The sequence below is a fragment of the Primulina eburnea genome, chromosome 3, assembly GCF_022965805.1.
Source record: "Primulina eburnea isolate SZY01 chromosome 3, ASM2296580v1, whole genome shotgun sequence".
Lineage (NCBI taxonomy): Eukaryota > Viridiplantae > Streptophyta > Magnoliopsida > Lamiales > Gesneriaceae > Primulina > Primulina eburnea.
Window position 1 is genome coordinate 44,080,371 of NC_133103.1, and position 19,031 is coordinate 44,099,401.

Below are 19,031 nucleotides of genomic sequence, written 5' to 3' on the forward strand. Positions count from 1 at the left end.
ATCTTTGGGAACCTCTCTGTGGACACACTTTAGCAAAGTGTCCCGGCTGTTTACAGATGTTGCAACTACCAGTCACTCCCTGGCATTGCTCAGTTGCATGTCTTCCTCCGCAAGTCTTGCAATAAACTCAAGTATAACTCTGGCTCTGTTTGGACCCACCGGAGCTGGAAGAACTACTGCCAGATTTCTTGAATTGCTTTCCCCTGGCTTTCAAAAATACCGATAATACAGTCAAAATCGGACAATCCAAGTACAATGCAATCTAATTCAATCTCATGCCCGTCATACTGTAGTACACACTGTTTTACAGAATTTACTTATATCAAACATGTCCCTAAAGGCGAAGAGACAGCTACAATAGCTAAAGACTCTACAGGAAATGCATGACTTAATGCAAATCGTTCAGAAATAAATGTATGTGAAGCACCATTATCAATTAATATGTAAGCAGAGTAACCACATAAAGAACAGTTACCTGCCACAACGTCATCTGCTGCTTCCTGAGCCTGCTCCTCTGTCAAAGCGAATACCCTGGCCTGCTGTCTAGGAGGCTGGCTAACAGTCTGGCTACCTCCTGGCCTCTGTTGTGACTGAGCTGGCGCTGGCTGGAATGTGTGAACAGCAGCTGATCGTCTCTCAGTCTGTGCTGTTGATCCCGATGACTCGGCTCCCTGAGATCTTTGGGAACCTCTCTGTGGACACACTTTAGCAAAGTGTCCCGGCTGTTTACAGATGTTGCAACAACCAGTCACTCCCTGGCATTGCGCAGTTGCATGTCTTCCTCCGCAAGTCTTGCAATAAACTCAAGTATAACTCTGGCTCTGTTTGGACCCACCGGAGCTGGAAGAACTACTGCCAGATTTCTTGAATTGCTTTCCCCTGGCTTTCAAAAATTCCTTCCTCCCTCCACTGCTGCTGCCACCCTCAAATCTGGGAGGTGGTTGCTGTGGTCTCGGTGCTGGAGGCACAAATGAAGCCCCTTTCTGTCTCATCAGACCGGCTTCTGCTCCCTTAGCTCTGTTTAGGGCGTCAGTAAAATTATTCGGTCGCCCTGTGTTCACCAATGTGAAAATATCGGGGTTCAGGCCATTGATGAACTGGTCAACAGTAGCTTCCTCGCTGTCAGCCACATGTGGAGCAAATTTCAGCAAGGAGGAGAACTTTGACACGTACTCTTCTATGTTCATCTGTCCCTGCTTTAAATTGGCAAACTCCGCCCCCTTGTCGTTTCGGTACGACACTGGAAAGAAACGTTGGTAGAATTCAGTTCTAAATATATCCTAGGTAATACTCGTACCTCTATGCTCTCAGGCTCTTTTTCTCGTAATCCACCAGTCCTTTGCAACATCGTGTAACTGGTGTCCAATTAATTTCACTCTCCTCTCATCTGTATACTCCAAGGATTCGAACAACATTTCTATATCATCAAGCCAACTCTCGCACTCCACAGCGTTCTCCGTTCCTTTCAAGGTTGGCGGATCAAATGACTGAAATCGTTTCAGTAACATTTCCATTGGAGTCGGGGTGACATCCATTGGAGGATTTGATGTATTTCCCTGTTCTGGTACTCGTCTCAGAGGCATATCTGATAATCAAATAGATTAGTAACAAATATCACAATTCTGTTTCAATCCTCCTCTGACCATCTTACTGCTGATCCAATCTCAATAAAACATATTACTATATCAAATCAGATAAAGAAGTAACATGTATTAAAGCAGTAAGACATGCTAGCATCCAAAAGCAGGAAAGAAAACATATTCTACCCCACTCACTCGCCTCTTCTATCTCAATCTAAAGGATCTATCGCTCTGATACCACCTGTTGTGGGGACCCGAACGCTAATCATTTCTTAATCGTCATTGGGACAAATTTAATCAATTGAATAAACAGGGTCTATTTTTTTTTTTAAAATGCGGAAGGTAATGGAATCACTCTATTATACAAACCAGCATAATAATACAATCCTGTATACATGCATTTAGTTTCAAAACTAGGGTTCAACCACTACAATCAAGTAATGAAACCTATCTCTATACAAGTTCGGAATCACCACTCTAACTCGATCTTTCTTCACCTCTGTGACCCTGAACCTGTCCCACCTGTTGTCATGCACACATACAAACAAGACAACAGCCGGATAACTCCGGTGAGATATAAATATCCCAGTATAAACATTGTATCAATGCAATCATATAAAACATATATAAAAGCATAAACAATCATTAAAACATGTATCCAATCTGACCACATGAACAAATATGAATCTGTATTTAAGTCAATGACTTATTATCTTATCTCAACTTACTTCTAACCTAGGGATTCCGATCTAATTTAGACTTTGGTATGCTGTATCGAATGTCTACAATAGACGTCGATCTACATCTAAGCTCATCGATACACCGTAAGTCTAGAGTCTTCGCGGTTCTGACAAAGACTCGGCAGTTCTGCCCTAGCTAGGCCGATCTGTCCTAGACTCAAACTATGACTCTGCTCTAAGTCAATAGATTAACATATCAATCTGATAATCTGCAAATATCAATGCAATAAAATAAAGTATGTGATTTTGGGAAGCTCAAGTCAAACCTAACTCGAGTTGTGCAATCCCGAATCAACATTTACTTTTACCTTTCTTGATGTCGCTCTGATACAATCGAAGTCTTGACTCAAAGTCTGTCACTGTTCAATCTGGCAATGACAATATCAATATACTGTATCAATATTCTAATTAAATCACGACACCTCTGTTTTATCAAATTGTGACAGTACAACAGTACAATCTTGCGATACTGGTAATACCATATCAGTCTATACCAATTCCATTAACTTATAATCAACCACCGTACAAATCTGACATCACATCTCAATCAATTCAACTCTTAAATTCATAACAATTCTATATGATATCCGTTTCTTAATCTGATATATATATATATATATATATACATATATATATATATATATATATATATATATACATCCGTAACATGCAATAAGCCACCCGTCAATTTTTCCTTTTGCATGTCTCGCGCATATGCGCGACATTACTGGCGCATATGCGCGAGACCTACTGGTCTCGGCCTTGGCAGCTCACACATATGCGCGACATTACTGGCGCATATGCACGATGGCTTCTGGACCTCACTTGTATAGGCTCGCGCAAATGCGCGACAAATTCCGCGCAGATGCGTGAGGTCTTCTGCCTGTTTGGCGCAGGTGCGCGCATTCGGTCGCGCAAGTGCGCCGATGCTACTGTCCTCGCACATATATATCTTTATATCGAATTCAAACCGTGTCCCGATTAATCCTCTTATAATCATGTCAAATTATACATCAATAATTACAGATTATTAGGATCAAATTCTCGGGCATTACATAAGTGAAACTACTGTTATTATTTTCTAGTCTATTTAAAGGAGTGGATTCCCTTTGTGATCCACACACCGAAAATATTATTTTCTCTTGCTTAATACAAAGTCTAATATTTCGAAGAATTCTCTCTAGCTGTCTATTCTCATATCTCTACAAAATCATATAAGTATATGTCTTATGATTATATTTATGATCTTCCTTTTGATTATATCATGCAATCTGCAAATTATCTTTTAATTTTAAAAAAGAAAATTAAATTAATAAAAAATCAAATCGAGAGTTTTGAAAATCGATTAAAAAATCCAGAGATAAATCTTATTTATAAACAGTAGTTTGTTTATCCACATTTAGAGATATCTAAAATAACCTTAAAAGCATACGAGAAACAAAGTTCACAACTTATTGCTTAAAACTAAAGATTTAAAGATCAATTTTTATTTTAAACCTTTTGATTGATTGTAAAAGCCTTACAGGCGGTTGTAGTAGTGGTAAATCAATGACACTTCACTAACTTGTGCACGTTAGGTGTGTGTATATATATATATATATATATATATATATATATATATATATAAATAACACGTTAGGTGTGTGTGTGTATATATATATATATATATATATATATATATATAAATAACACGTTAGGTGTGTGTGTGTATATATATATATATATATATATATATATATATATATATAATGATACAAGACGAGGCGACGCATTAAACAAACCCCCAAAGATCTCGCAGACAACCGATAAATCATGGTCAGAGCGGTGGTTGGAGATGAGCAGCAGCTAAAATTGGCAGAGAACCGCCTCACTGGCTCTGGCCTCCCATCGCAGGTTGGTGATATTCGAAATGTTCACTGCTTGGCATTGGATTTGTTGGTTTTTTTTACAGATGTTTAATTTTGAATTTTGGTTCTTGGGTTTGTGCAGGTAGGGCTTGTCATCGGGAAGCTGAGTCCAAAGTTGGATAAAGGATTCGTGTATGATTTGGTACCGACGCCACCAAACGATACCGGGGATCCGCCGTGTTCGGTCATCGGCGGCGCTGGGGAAAATGACAGAAATAAAAAGAAGAATTCATTCAAATCTAAATCTCAAGCTGAGGCTTCAGCGCTCTTTATTGATATCGACTGGGTCTCCGAGCACGCCCGCCAGGTTATATACCAGTTTTCAGCTCACGTTTTTGTCTTTTTACTTCTGCTACTTGATTATCTACTCATGTTTTGATTATTTTTTATGCCGTTGATTTGATTGTTTAGCCGATTCAATTGGATTCATATGATGTTATCATCTGGCCGACTGAACAAAAAAACAACGCAAAAAATAAAAAGAATTTGGAAGTGAATAACTTTTAGTGTCTGGGTAGTCACCTCAAAAATTGCCACAGCAGCCAACCACGTGCAATCATCCAATTACTAATTGAATCTGGCTCACTCGTTGCATTCTTGATCAATTAGAACTCTCCACGAGTTAAAGTGGGTCAAGTGCGATTACATTTTAACAAAGAATGTGACAACAGTTCTTCTACTGCATAATGTTCATCTTCTCCTCTTCCTTCAATCCACTCTTAACTAGCCTTTTTAGGAATTATCTAGGCATAATAAAATCGTTTCTTTGATCTATTCCTTAACATTTATCATGATTCCTTTTTAACTTATACAGGATTGCCATTCTTAAACATTTCCATAATTTTGACCTTAGCTCTAGCCTTTGTTAAAGGTTGTAGTAGATTTTAATGATGTCCTCTCTTGATTTTGCCTTCTAGGTCTCAAGGATGCTATTGGGTGGCATGAAAGTTGTTGGTATCTACATTTGGGTCAATGAAATCTCATTCAAGAATTCAATAACAACGCTATGCCAGGTTTTGTTACATTTGTACTCATACTTATATTTTCTCCATTTTGTGCTAGTTTTTAATGCTTCGGAGTGTCTAGTTCTAGCTGCTGCCTCAGGCTTATTTTATTAGTAGTTCTGAATACATAGTGACGAATAATGTATCTAACCCTTCCTCCTTCTCAGTGTATGTGCATGCGGCATGCATCTTGTTTGTTTGATTATGTGCATTTTGCTGAGATTGTTTACCATGAGCCACCATCTGTATTAGATTACATGGCACATTTCTTCTTGGCAAAAACTCATGTGAAGATCAATGATTGATACTTAGCACCACAATTTTAAATCTGTAATCTACATAATATACGCTTCTTCTTCCACATTTGCTAACTACACTCGCAGTTACAAAAGTGTTTTGTGTGCGGACTCTTTTTTTTTTCCTTCAATAGTCTAATTCTCTATTACCGGCTTTCAATGAGCAGCTCTTGAGAAGCGATATTCTTTCTGCATTGTGGGTGCTGACAACGTCTACTATATAAGCTGTCATGGAAACTGAAACGTCTACTACTCGTTTTTCTTTAAAATATACTAGAATTTTTTTTTCCAAACCCTTGAGGCTTCGGCCGAAATTTATATATATATATATATATATATATACTTTTGCACCATTTAAAATACTTAACCAACTATTTTACTCAAAATCCAATACGCAGTGCAAAATGTAAAATCGTCAAACCAAAACCTAAAGCTAGTATATTTCAAAAATAGCATAAACTCTTAAATCTTCTCAAAAATCACTCAAAAGCATGAAAGTCATAAAATCTTTAAAGTACTGTAAAATCATAATAGTGCGGAAAACTAGCGATGGTCCTCGGGTTATATGTACCATCAGTCCAACAAGTTCAACCATCAAGTCCTCCAATATGATCATAAACATCCTCATCTGCATCATTCACACCTAGCGAGTTTAATGACTCAGCAAACCTTAACCGTGATAACAAGTAATACGTATACATCCATATGCAAAAGTGAAAATTACTTTTAATAAAATAGCTTACTATGCATAAATTTTAAATCATTTTCTTTCATCATATACCTTTCCTTTTATCATATACATATACGTTTCCTTTTTATTGAATCCAGATTATTAATTGTGATTGTCATATCAGCTGTTGGTCGATTGATCAATCTTACATATTACTATGGTACCGGGCGGCGGGGACATCAGCGACACTCACCGGTCAACTAAGTCTTAGCCTTACATGTCATCATATCGTTTCGTATTCGTATTAGTCACAATCAAATCACCTCCTTCAAACATTTTATCATATCCATCACTTGTAAATATTCATGCATATAACATCTTTTTGAAACCTAGCATGCAACTTATTCTTTAACATTTTTCCATCATAAAATTCCATAATTTTTCAAAATAAATATTTTTACATTCATTACAACATTCAGGACACTGCCAGGACGTGTAACATTTTTCATGTGTAAAATGACCGTTTTGGCCTTGAAACCCTAACTTTCCCAATTTACCCTTGGACCTTAAAACAAAGACCCAATCCATCCAAACTTACCATAACACCTTAAAATACACCCATAAACATTTCTTAGACGTAAACTTAAGCCCTCGACTAAATTCGTCATTCGTTTTAAAACTTGAACCAAAGTATTGGTTTTAACCCGAATCGACTCGAAACTTAACCAAAGTTTAACCATAGCTTACTAACACCTAACCATGCACTTTAGAACCTATATCAAGCCATTTAAAACCCATAGAAAAGCCTAGAAACCTACTGAAAATTTCTGCCCTATTTCGAAAACCCTAACCCTAGCCAACTTCAAGTCCTTCGAGCCTAGCCCTTAAACAACATGTCCAGACCCTATGCAACCAACCTAGGACCTAGACTGAACCCTTAGGACTCTACTGGACCAGCCCTAGCTGGCTGTGCACTTGCAGCCCTCAAGATCTCGCCCCTTCAAGCCTCGCGTGGCCCAAACCTAGCGTTCCATCCCTTCTCCTCGCACCAGCCTTCCCTCAACACATCTAGAACCACTCAGCCCTCTTAGGACCCCTGGACCTAGCCTCAGCCGACGCACGAGCCGTGCCCTTCAAGGAACCCGAACCCGAGTCCTAGTCCCCTTAAAAATCAATTTTTCGTGCAGCCCTTCCCTAGCCTCGTCCATCCCTGAACCGTGCCCCTTAGGACCCTTAAACCTACTGAAAAATGTCCCATCTAATGGCTCTAACCTGGCAGCTCCTTTGTGCAACAATAACATGATTTAAAAAGTATGAAAATTCAAGTTTTAACATGTATAAGGCACATAAACGAAAATAAATAAGAGGGCATCATATTTTTCATACAAACATGTATATTCACACATAATATGGTATGGATGATGAGCAAGGAAAGATTAAGGCATGCCACGCATGAAAAACAATTATAGGCACGAAGAACGTTGGCGGAGAGACGGGAGAGTCCTTCTGCGTTTTCTTCCTCAAAGTTCACGTGAAAAGCCTTGAAAATAAGTGTGTGCGCGTATGCTGATGGAGGAGAAACCCTAGGATTCTAGATGTAGGAGGCGTGAGTTTTAGTGTACGTTTAGGGTTTGGAAGCATCAAGTTTGATATAAATAATTGGGTGGGAGTTTAGGCACAATAACCTTAGTATAATAGGTCCATTATAATGTAGGTAAAATATTTGTTTAGAAAAGTTTTCAAAAATATTAGCCGAGTTCTCAAAAAGTCCTTATTTTCGTTGAAAATCGATTATCGGTTTAAAATACGACCCGGTGCATAAAAACACCTCAAAAACACTATTTTCAAAAATTACCTATTAAATATACCATATATTAAATAATTAACAATAATCATTAAATAAAAATATTTTCTTTTTAAAGTCCCCAGTCTCCGTTCCTCGATCACGTCTCGAATAACCCTTAAAACATTGTTTTAGGCATTCTAATAAAAAATCATATTTTTAACATGTAAACATGCTTACCACATTTAATTTATGCAATTAAAATAATTTAATTAGGTATTTTTCATTTTTCCTAGATTCGCATGCAGTTAGATTACGTTATCGCATTTTGTACCTTACAGAAACTTTGCCGGATAACGTGAAAAGAATGGAGCTCAGTGTTATTGAAAATCTGAGCCATATGGAACACATTGGACAACCTATGTTTATCGTTACTGTTTATAGCTGTTATGCTTTTGAACAGCTTAAATTTTTTTGTGTAACATTTAATGATCATATATGTTGCTTACAGACTGTTAAAGGGGTTGCAGCAGCTGCCTCGTCAATCACAACTGATCAGAATGAGAGACTACTCATTCATATTAGTTATAGCCCTATGAGGTAACCTTTCATACCTCATCTTCAATTTGAAATACCGCATTTGTTAGATTTGATGAAGTGGGTAAAGCTTGTGTTTCAGGTGGACTTGTCGAAATTGTTCGCTGGCAGACAATGTCACTGCTAGCTGTCTACGGCCTTGTGATTTTAAAATGGGCAAGGTCTTAGGTTCCCTTCAAACATTCAGATGCACGTACTCTTTTGATGTAAGGTGTTGCTGCTATCACTCTTTATCTTTTATGTTACTGGTTCTCTTAGGATCACTGAGCTATTTTGCTTATTATGTCATTGTTTATAAATGTTGGAAATATCCTTATATTTTTTTTTTTCTGATAAGAAACATAATATATTAATGATTAGAAGATGGTACTACAACAGGCGGATAAGAATTCCGCCTAGCGAAAATAACTCATCATTTAAAGTTGAAAAAAAGTAGGGTACAATCTAAATGAAAATGAATCTCCAATCCCTGTAAATCTCGGAGACACGAAGGTGTTTGAAATCATCCAATAAGATCGTCCAGTTTGCCACTCTGAATTTGATCTTCTCCCATAATTCTTCGACCGTGATCGCGATATCATCGAATATCCTTTGATTTCTTTCCATCCAAATCGTCCAAAAAATGCAGTGGACAACTATGAACCAGAATCTCTCATTTTTCCTTCCTTTATGCAGGTTTGGTTCCAGCTTGTACATTTCCTTAGACCTTCCCGGCATTACCCACACCATCTGTAATTCCGTGAAAGCCTTATGCCAAATCTTTGAAGTGAATTCACAGTGAATGAGCAAATGATCTTGATTCTCTCCATTGCTCTGACACAGACAACACCATTGAGGTTGTAATGCGCAAGATGGCCATCTTCTTTGTATCACATCACTAGTCTGTAATTTCTCCGAAGCTACAATCCACGAGAAAAATTGCACTCTTGGCGGAACAGGTAATTTCCAGATATTCAAATAATAGGAAAAAGGATAAAGAGAAGTCGTAGTGAAGAAAGAGTCGTAGAAAGATTTTACCGAAAAGTTCCCCGTGGAATCCCCCAACCAAATTCTGTAATCGCTTACCCCCGATTCCAGACGCACATTTTGTAAAAGACCAAGCAACTCGATGAACTCACTCTCCTCTTCTTCAGAAAAATTCCTCCTAAACTTAAGATCCCATTGCCGAACGCTCAACCCCTCTCTAATTACACTCTCGAGGAAAAAAGAAATGGGTTTGTTATTCAATATTGGGTCACTCGTGTGCTTATTTGGGGGAGAGGGATGCTGAAAAGTTTCCCTGTAGTTCTTATCCACTCCTTACGTCTCATGCTCCTCTCCTTAATTTATGAACATTGGGATGGTCATTTTCCATCTTGATGTGTGCATCAGTCATATTTATCTCAAATTCCCCATCCTCAACATATTCTAATGCTTGAAGAAAGTTGTTTAATAGTGATAATCTAATGTGCAGTGATTATGTCTTGTATCTGAAGTGAAATAATCGATTAGCCATACCACCATTACTTAAGCTGAAACTATTTTATTTCTATTTCAGGCACCATCATGATTTTGTGAGGTTTGGCCTTTTATTAGCGGGAAAGTTTTATCATTGGAAATTCTGGTTCTGACCGCATTTTATCTGTAGAGTTCAGAATATTTACATCTTGATTATAAGAACATGAAACTGAATGGTGGTTGTTATCTTAGTTTTTACTTGTTCGTGAGTTTTTCGCTAATCGTTCCTCTATCTATCTGACTGACACGATTTTGGTTGGGAATAAATCTAGCAAAAGGACTAGATCAAGTTATAGTAAATGGATGGTGAGTCCAAATATCGATCTAAACTATTAAATAAAATAATTGCAACTAAAAACGACGGATTTAAAGATCAAGAAGGGATTCAACTTCAAATAAAGAACTAAGACACACAACGGTGCGAAACTCTACTATGTTAACACGTGTTAAAATTCAATTAATTATTTAGTTCTTGACAATCACGGTGAAATCCTCAATTTATTTATTAAATGATTCCTCGAGTTAAAAAAACCTATTTAAATCTAACAGTCCAATTATTTCTAATTGGATTTAATTAAATCTAAATGCATTAAATCTTTGTGATATTTCAGTCTTCTCCTAAAACCATACACTGAAACCGAATACTATTTATAATCAGTTTAACCATGTATTGATGACGTCTTAGTTGCTATAATTAACCAATCATCTTACGATTCGTGATAATCAACAAACATGTAAATAGTTGATCAGACTATTAACAAGAAATATTAAACCAACATCATTAAATAATTAAAATCGAGAAAAATAATATATTGAAAATAAACCAAATATCAAACAAAGTATTGTTTGGCCCTATTGAGGTCTTAGCCTAAAGAAATTTATTCCATAAAATTAAAACAAAGCAAAGACACAATGTTTGAACTCATAAGAATAAAATCTAGGATGTAATGAGAAAATCTCAGCGTGGTTGGCGTGATTTCACCTTTGAAGTTGTTTTTCTCCTCTCTCTCAAACCCTAGCAATTGCCGTCTTCCTCCAAGTCTCTCTTCACCTCTTCTGCTATCTTCTATGTAAAGTTTTCTGCCTCTCTCCTCTCTTTCACTGTTGTTCACGTGTAGTGTTCTCTGTTCCTTTCCTTCTCTGCTTATCTCTTCCTTTTTCACGTGTAGTTCTCTGCATCTTCTCCGCTTCTTTTCTAGTCTTCTCTCATGTACTCTTCTTTCACGTCTCTTTTTATCAACTCTTCATGGGCTTATTCCTCTAAATCTTTTAAGCACGTGTCAAGTTCAAAAATTGTAGATAAGATATTTTTTTTTCAAAACTTCAATATTCTGCAGATAATAAAATATTTTTATTCCGTTCTTTTGGTATTTTGTTGCCTTTGAAGTCTTGTAAAATCATCTTATCTCCCAAAATAGGTTTTTTCTTATTTTATTCAAATATATGAATATTAATTCAAATAAGCACATAACCAGGGATAACAATTACAGATAAGCACTAATATTATAAAATTAAGTCCCTTAAATCTCTATAAGATTTGGGTTTATCACTATCTAAATTTGTTTTTTGGTCTGGTGAGACATTTTCCTTTGGGATTAAATCACTATAGGTCGATATAATCATTTACAAAAATTTTAAGCTCCAATTAGATGTGCATTATACTTGTGGATTTTTCCTCTGTTTCCACGACTTTTGTTGTTAATTGAAGTGAATACCCTTGATCGAAATAAATCCTTGCTTAAGTGATTTATGTGTTTTATAAGCTCTTTTATTGTATTCAAGTGTTGATTTAGATGAATAGTTGCTTCTATTGCTCATATCTGGTTCTTTTGAACTCAATGATTCTAGGATGCCTGTAGTCCATGAGGATGGGTTGGATGTCAAAAGGTTTGCTGATGTTCTTCGTGATGGAATCATGATCCATGCCAAGGAGCTTGCAGGTGCAAAGGCTTTGATCGATGGGAAAGTGGTAATTCCACTCAGTTCCTCCTTTTTTTTTTGGTTTGGCCACTCTAAATTGATCAAAAAGATGTCTGAACGTTAAATAAGAGGAAGGTGTAAACTATCAGACCGTTGAATCAGAACATCTGGAAGTTGATAACCCGTTTTAAGGATTGTAATGTAAGTGAGTCCAGATAGGATCTTCTAGATGATGAGATGCCTCTTCCCCTAGCCAGATGATCCATGAATTGGGACAAGTCCACTTAGCGCATCGCTTCCTTCCACATTTTGTCACAATATTGACACACTGAAGTACAAGTTATCATTGCAGGCTTCTTTATTTATTGATATGACCAATCTGCATTTCTGATCACTTCTAGTATTGTATGAACATGGTTTGCATATCCAATCAAATCTGAATGATATTGAGATGTAGAAGTAGAGGTCAAGAGTTTCTTCGGAACTAATTTGGTCCTTCCCAGCCAGGATAAAATAGAAAGGATAAAACTAATTTCTGCAGCTGCTGGCAAGCAAATAGCTCTGTCCTCCCCCTCTAATCCTGCAATTTATTTTTCTCCTGAGCTACTGAACGAATTTGCTTCTGAGCGTATTACGTTCTGATATTTCTTCGCCTGGACATTAGGTGACAGAAGACGAGATGTGTGCATCCGAGGGTTTTCATGAAGTGGAATTTCTTCTACCTTTGTTGCAACATAAATACATGAAATGTATGTTTTAGTCCTATTCTAAATTTGAATGTCATTTAAGTTATTAATGATAATTATTATTTTTTTGGGGGAAAATCAGGTAACCAAAAAGAGGTTCTTGGTCTTCTTCTCGTTGGTGGCTCTGTATGTTCTCTTGCATACTTGAATTCAAAGGAACCTATTTCGCAAGCTTTGATTGACATTAAGGTAATTCCATCTTGTCCCTATTTTGGAACATATAATCTTTGATGCTTTTATGATTGCAAACCAAAAAAAGACCATTAGATTATTCTAATGCACTTGACAAACATTATTATTGTGAGATGGACAACTTCTGTCGGCCACTTCGAAACTTTTTTCATTTGGCCTTCACATTTTTTAATTTCACAATTTTCATTATGCTCTATTTGTTCATTCATGATTCTCGCTATGATTGCTGTTTGTACAACTTATAATGATGTTAGTGGTAAAGTTCATGAAACTTACACGCATAAAGAAATGTGAAGATATAATATATCAAATTCTCTGAGTGACTAATTATGTTATCTGGATACAATGTTGTGATCTTGGGTCTTCTTGTGATCAGGAAGACATCATAAGGAGTTTGGAGAGTAGACTGGATATTATGTGCGACGAAGCTGATAGAGAATTTGAATCTGACACCAAAGATATTCAGGAAATAGACAACCATGTATCAACTGATAAATTTGTGCCAAATTTAGATCTTCAAGTGCAAAGGTACATCTTGAATCATTAAAGCAGTTTACTCATCTGTCATCTCTATCAGTTTTAAATCAGTTCCCTTTTCATCAATTAGTTGCTTAGTTCGGTGCACTCAGTTGACTAGCTTCCATTGCTAGTTAAACATCTATACATCATTCACACTGTGCGGTCATATCTTTGATTAATGGTTATTTCTTGTTTGGTCGGTATATTGTGAGTCAGAAAAAATGAGTCTATGCTATAGATTTTAGTTAATTTGGAAAGAGAAATTAAAAATGCATGATGCATCTATTGCTCTGACACATTGACCCTTTTTCTCCTGTTAGCCTTTTCTAATTTCTACCAGGCAAAATTTAAGCCTTAGCCTTTATTGTCTTATTTACTGAGTGTTGGAAATGGAAATGCCCCGAGGAATGCTGCCAGATAGGTTCATTGAAAATTTGGCAGTAGCATATGAGGCGAACCAAGTCCTAAGGTCAATCTATTTTTCGTTATCCCTTTGGTCAGATTTTAATTTCAAACTCATCCAATCTTTCGCATAACTGAATTTTTTTCGAACTGTGAGTCACATGAAGAATTTTGCTCAGTGTCACATTAAAAGTATGCCTTTGATGTTACTTATCAGAAGCAGAATTTGATTTTAGCAAAGTAAATTGGTGACAATTCATGGTCGTTGTACTCAGCACATGCTAATTTCCATCATATAATCTTTTGTACTGGCTGGCAGATTTGGGTTCTCTTAGCTGACTTTAACTGTTACTTATATGTTTTCTGACAGGAAACATTGCCATCTATCATTTCCTCGAAGAGTACTTGTTCCATGGCTTGAGGGCACTTACATATGTGACTATATTCAGACATCTGAAACAGTCGAGGTTTGTTACTTTCCTTTTTTATGAATATATAGTTTCCATAACTTGGTTTGCTGGAGCAGATGATGCTGGGTATAGTTTACAGTATCACGCACTTGTGGATATTTGAAACATGCAATAGAATACTTAGAGAACAAATATATTATTGTTTGCAAACTCAATAGATATTCCGCAAAAAATGTTTTATATAGGCAAACTCCACGCCCATAACGAGGATGTCTAGTATCTCAGTAATTGTTAATCAGTTGATTAAGTACTCTTCGTTTTTTTTATGAATGATGGCTCCATTTTTAAGTCTTCATTAGGTTGCTGAGATACTCAACAATGCCATATTGGCTTAAAATCGATGGACGCTCGTCTAATGACCTTTTTCTGTTTCTTCTATTTGATTGAATATTTGTCCGGATGAAAAAATAATCATCCATCTTTGATAGAGAAGCTGTGTTAGACTTAGAGCTTTCAAAGATTCTCAAGAAATAAATTAGTTATGAAATCATTATTATGAGTTATTACTTGCTAATGATCTTAGTTTTTGAGAATGAGGCAACATCAGGTGCATAACCACGAAACTGGGTGCTCTATGGAGGAAGCTCCTTTTGCGTATAAAATCCCACTTGTATGAAGTTTTGGCATAACTTATATGCTATGTTAGTGCATATTGTTTTTGATGTGTTCAACTTTTGATATATTTGATGATTATTGCCTACTTTTTGGCGAACTACTCTTTCCAACATTATAATAAATCTTTAAATCCATATTATATCAATATATCTTTTGAAAAATATTTTTTCTAGATACTTCTTATGTTTAATGATAATAATGTATTGCGTTAAAATTTGATCTTTAAAAATACTTCTGTGCCAGCATAATAAATTTGAATACACTCCAAATGAATGAAGTATTACTAGTATGTGTCGGACAATAGGTGGGGAGCTAAAACAGCCGAGTACTATATGTTTAAATCTCTATTTTTTTCTTTTATAATTTCAGGCTCTCAAAGATCATTGCAATGAGCTAATGTCTATAGAAGTTCCAACAGATGCATCGGAAATTTTAGAGCCCGAATCTGAAACTCCAATTGTGGTGGCCCCAAGTACCATATACTTTTGGAACATAGCATCTGGTTCATCATCAACTAAGCTGGATAGTTCACTCGCAAAGAATATCAGGGACAAAGCAAATGAGAAATCCAGTGATTCAGGTGATTACACCATGGTGAAGCTATCTTTGTTGATTCTTATTGTCTCTATTATACTCGGGCTAGCCGTGAATGCTCTCCGGGTCTCTTAGTTGAAGGTTTTTTTGGAAGACGGTAAAATGGGCGGTTGCTAGCTAGATTACATGAGTGCTCTCTGTTTTTTTTTTTTTTTTTTTTTTTTGTTTCGGGTGTCAACCAGAACTTCCCAAGGACTTGAAGGGTACGTTATACAGATGGTTTAACTGCCAGTTAAAATGGCATTCAACGAGTGACTGGAGAGAGCTGCTCCAAGTGCACACTTTGGTGGGTCTGAAGTGTCTTGCGAGAAAGATCCATTATCTCCTGCCCCGATACTTTTTGGCTAGGTTGGGAAAAGACCTTTTTGGCAAAACCAAGCGGATATCTCGTCATTTCATCCGTAGAATTCTTATTTTTACTTTGGCTATCATCGTATTACTTCGAGCTTTAGATGGATAAAACTCATTTTGGTCCGAAAATAGAATTTGTGGGTTATTTCTTTTTGATTTACTTCAAGTCATCATGTATTTATCTACATACAGTTGCTAAAGTGTAAGTAATTATGACCGACCTTTTGAACTTGGAAGCTACATTATATTTGTTTGAGCAGTTGGAGAGTATGGGAAGTGTTAAAAACGATTAAAGTACACATCAGAAGGGTACGAACCACCCAACTATTTAAGGTGCTAGTAAATAAATTAATTAAGATTAGATTTTAAGCATAAGTTGTAAGTATATGCATAGGCATATAATATATTTAAGAAGAATTGTATAAATGACCTAAAAATGAATTAAAAAATTCAAAATAAATGCTCAAGTAGACATACATACAAATATATATTAAATCAATAAATTGAATAAAAATATGTGAAAAATAGTCTAAATATTATATAAATTAATGAAAAATGTTTATTGCCGATTACTTTTTATAGCAAATAGATGTCATCAAATTAGACCAATATTTGGTTATGTGTAGTGACTCATCTCATCTCATTTGGCCAATGAAAGTCTCATCATGTGATTAATTTTATCAGAGAAAAATCCTCTAAAATTCGTAGATTTAGAGAGAAAATGAGATAGGAATTAGATTAGAAAAAGAAGAAAATAGTAATAAATGATGAAAAATAGCAAATCGTCTCCAAAAAATTCGAACAAATTAAACAAAACCCTTTTTTCACCTAGCAATCAACGTGTATATGAGGTGCAGCAAAATCATCAATCGATTTTACCCAGAAAATCAAGGTTCACAAAGAATAGTTTTTGAAAAAAATTCAAGAAATTTGTTTTTAACTTAGATATTTTCAGCCTATATTCCTCCTTCTTGATTGATTTTCACTGCGATTTTAAAATAAAAAAAGGTTCAAAATGTTTTCTAGTTTAAATATGTGTCGGTCGATCATCTTTCGAGTCACCAAATTTTTGGTCATCTGAAACGAGCTTGATCACCATTTTGGATTTTCAAAATATGGTATTGATTTGGTCCGAATTTGAAAAAGTGAAAGTTATATATCGTATAAACTACGTTAGCTGGAAAATCCCAAGCGGTGTGTGATCACTAGAGCAGCTACACGCACCACACACTAGCTCTTGTACCTCATGCATCGGCTAAAATCTGATACTCATTTTTCCGATCAATGTCCGGCCTGATTTTGCATTTGGTGAAGCTTCATATTTTTTTGGACATGTCTTTGATTTAATATTAATTTATAATTTTTAATCCAAACTGTCTGACACAAGTTTTGTACAAAATGAATTTCAAAATGTTCCAACATCTAATCATGATCTTAACCATTCTAAAGTTACTTAAATTATATTTATAAAAATTTATATTGGCTTGATCTCATCTACCAGGCAAAATAGTTGGCGAAATACTAAGTTATCGAGGTGATGTTTCTACTGTGAGTTATCTATTGATGTTTCTTCATTATGATCATTTTGGCATTCAGCCTGTAATTTTCAATAAAATTTAGAAACTACCAATTTATTCATATATATTGCATCATATTGTGCATTTCATATTTTATTGACCATATTGTTATGCACACTTGAATTATTGGTTCCTAACTAGTTACCGATCGGATATTGACTGAACTACTGAATGACTGAATGATTGGAGCTCTGAAAAACAGTCAATGTACTGGATTTTTAGTCCACTGGACAATGTGGATTCGGCGTGGAAAATGAGTTAAATGAACAACGGATTTTAACCTTGGTAAATGGTTAATATGATAACGTGAATTTAGTCCAAAAATGTGAGTTTACATTGACTTGTAAATGATCAATTTTTTGGATCTTGCTTGAGTACGTGGAGAAAAGTGTTACATCAAATGTTGGTGGGAGCCACCTCTTTAATCTACGAGATTTACTTCAGAGTTCTGAACATTCACCGCATTTCACTCGACCTGATATTTCATGATGATATATTACTACTGGTGGATGTTATCTCATATTGAATTACAGCAATGATATATTATCATTTGACATATTATAACTATATGTAGGCTCAATTTATTCTGTCACTAAATCTTTAAAGACTTAACATATATTTCTTTCTATTAACTATAAATTTCAGGATTACACGACTCCAAATATGATGAAAATTATAGAAATTGAAATATTGGCTTAGCCCGACCATGTAATTACGTTTGTATTTCATTCGAGATGGTACCGATATTATTTGAGTTATCTTTTGTAAAGTCAAAGAATGTACATGCTTATTCTGTAAGGTCCAAATTACAATGACATAATCTAATTGAAATCAAATATATGGAAAATGACAAATTAAACGTTTTTAATGGTATGAATTAATTATTATGTGCATGATTACATGTTTAAAATAGAGTTTTCTGTTAGAATGAATAAAACTGTGTTTTAAAAGTTATTCGAGACACGATCGAGGAATGAAGACCGAGAACCTTATGAGGGAAAATATTTTTATTAAATAATTATTTTAAAGTTCTTGTGGTGTATTTCAAAATGAAATTTTCGAAAATGAGGTGTTTTTATATGTTGAGTCATATTTTAAAGCGGTAATCGATTTTCGATGAAAATAGGGACTTTTTTGAATTCGGCTAATATTTTCACAAAATTTCCTAAACAAAATATTTTAAATATTAAATAATAGGCTTAATGGGTCTAATGTACTAGGTTAATGGGCCTAAACTTGTACCGTTAGTTTTAATTAATAAATAAAGCCAAAAACCCTTCCCAAACCCCACATAACTCACGCCCCTACCCTAAAAGTACTAGGACTCTTCCTAGTTGAAGTACACGGCCACACACACACACAACTAAGGGTTTTCACGTGAACTTGGAGAAAATATTCAACAAGGGTCGCCTCTCCGCCAACGTTCCTCGCATCGCCAAGTTGTTTTCGTGCGTAATAAATGCAAAGGCATTCCTTAATCTCTTTTTTCTCATCTATCACACCATATATATATTTGATGCATGTTTGCATGAAAAAAGTTTGAACCCTTGTATTATTTTCGTTTTTATGCC

The 19,031-nt window shown here is 35.6% G+C and overlaps 1 protein-coding gene across 1 annotated transcript; it reads left to right on the forward strand.

The window, feature by feature from the left end:
* The first annotated feature begins 4,062 nt into the window (after positions 1-4,062).
* On the forward strand, positions 4,063-16,037 carry LOC140827590 (uncharacterized). Its single transcript, XM_073190317.1, has 11 exons — positions 4,063-4,213; positions 4,310-4,534; positions 5,145-5,240; positions 8,492-8,580; positions 8,660-8,788; positions 11,923-12,043; positions 12,659-12,743; positions 12,823-12,929; positions 13,309-13,460; positions 14,224-14,320; positions 15,308-16,037. Exons 1-11 carry the CDS (start codon positions 4,133-4,135, stop codon positions 15,605-15,607), a joined length of 1,482 nt encoding a protein of 493 aa, XP_073046418.1. The 5' UTR covers positions 4,063-4,132; the 3' UTR covers positions 15,608-16,037.
* The last annotated feature ends 2,994 nt before the right edge of the window (positions 16,038-19,031 follow it).

Bases quoted from the DNA above. Each gene is read 5' to 3' on its own strand.
- LOC140827590 (XM_073190317.1), top strand. From the start codon at position 4,133: ATGGTCAGAGCGGTGGTTGGAGATGAGCAGCAGCTAAAATTGGCAGAG. The intron at 5,241-8,491 runs GTTTTGTTACAT...TGTTGCTTACAG, and splicing joins CAATAACAACGCTATGCCAG to ACTGTTAAAGGGGTTGCAGC. The intron at 8,789-11,922 runs GTGTTGCTGCTA...CAATGATTCTAG, and splicing joins ACGTACTCTTTTGATGTAAG to GATGCCTGTAGTCCATGAGG.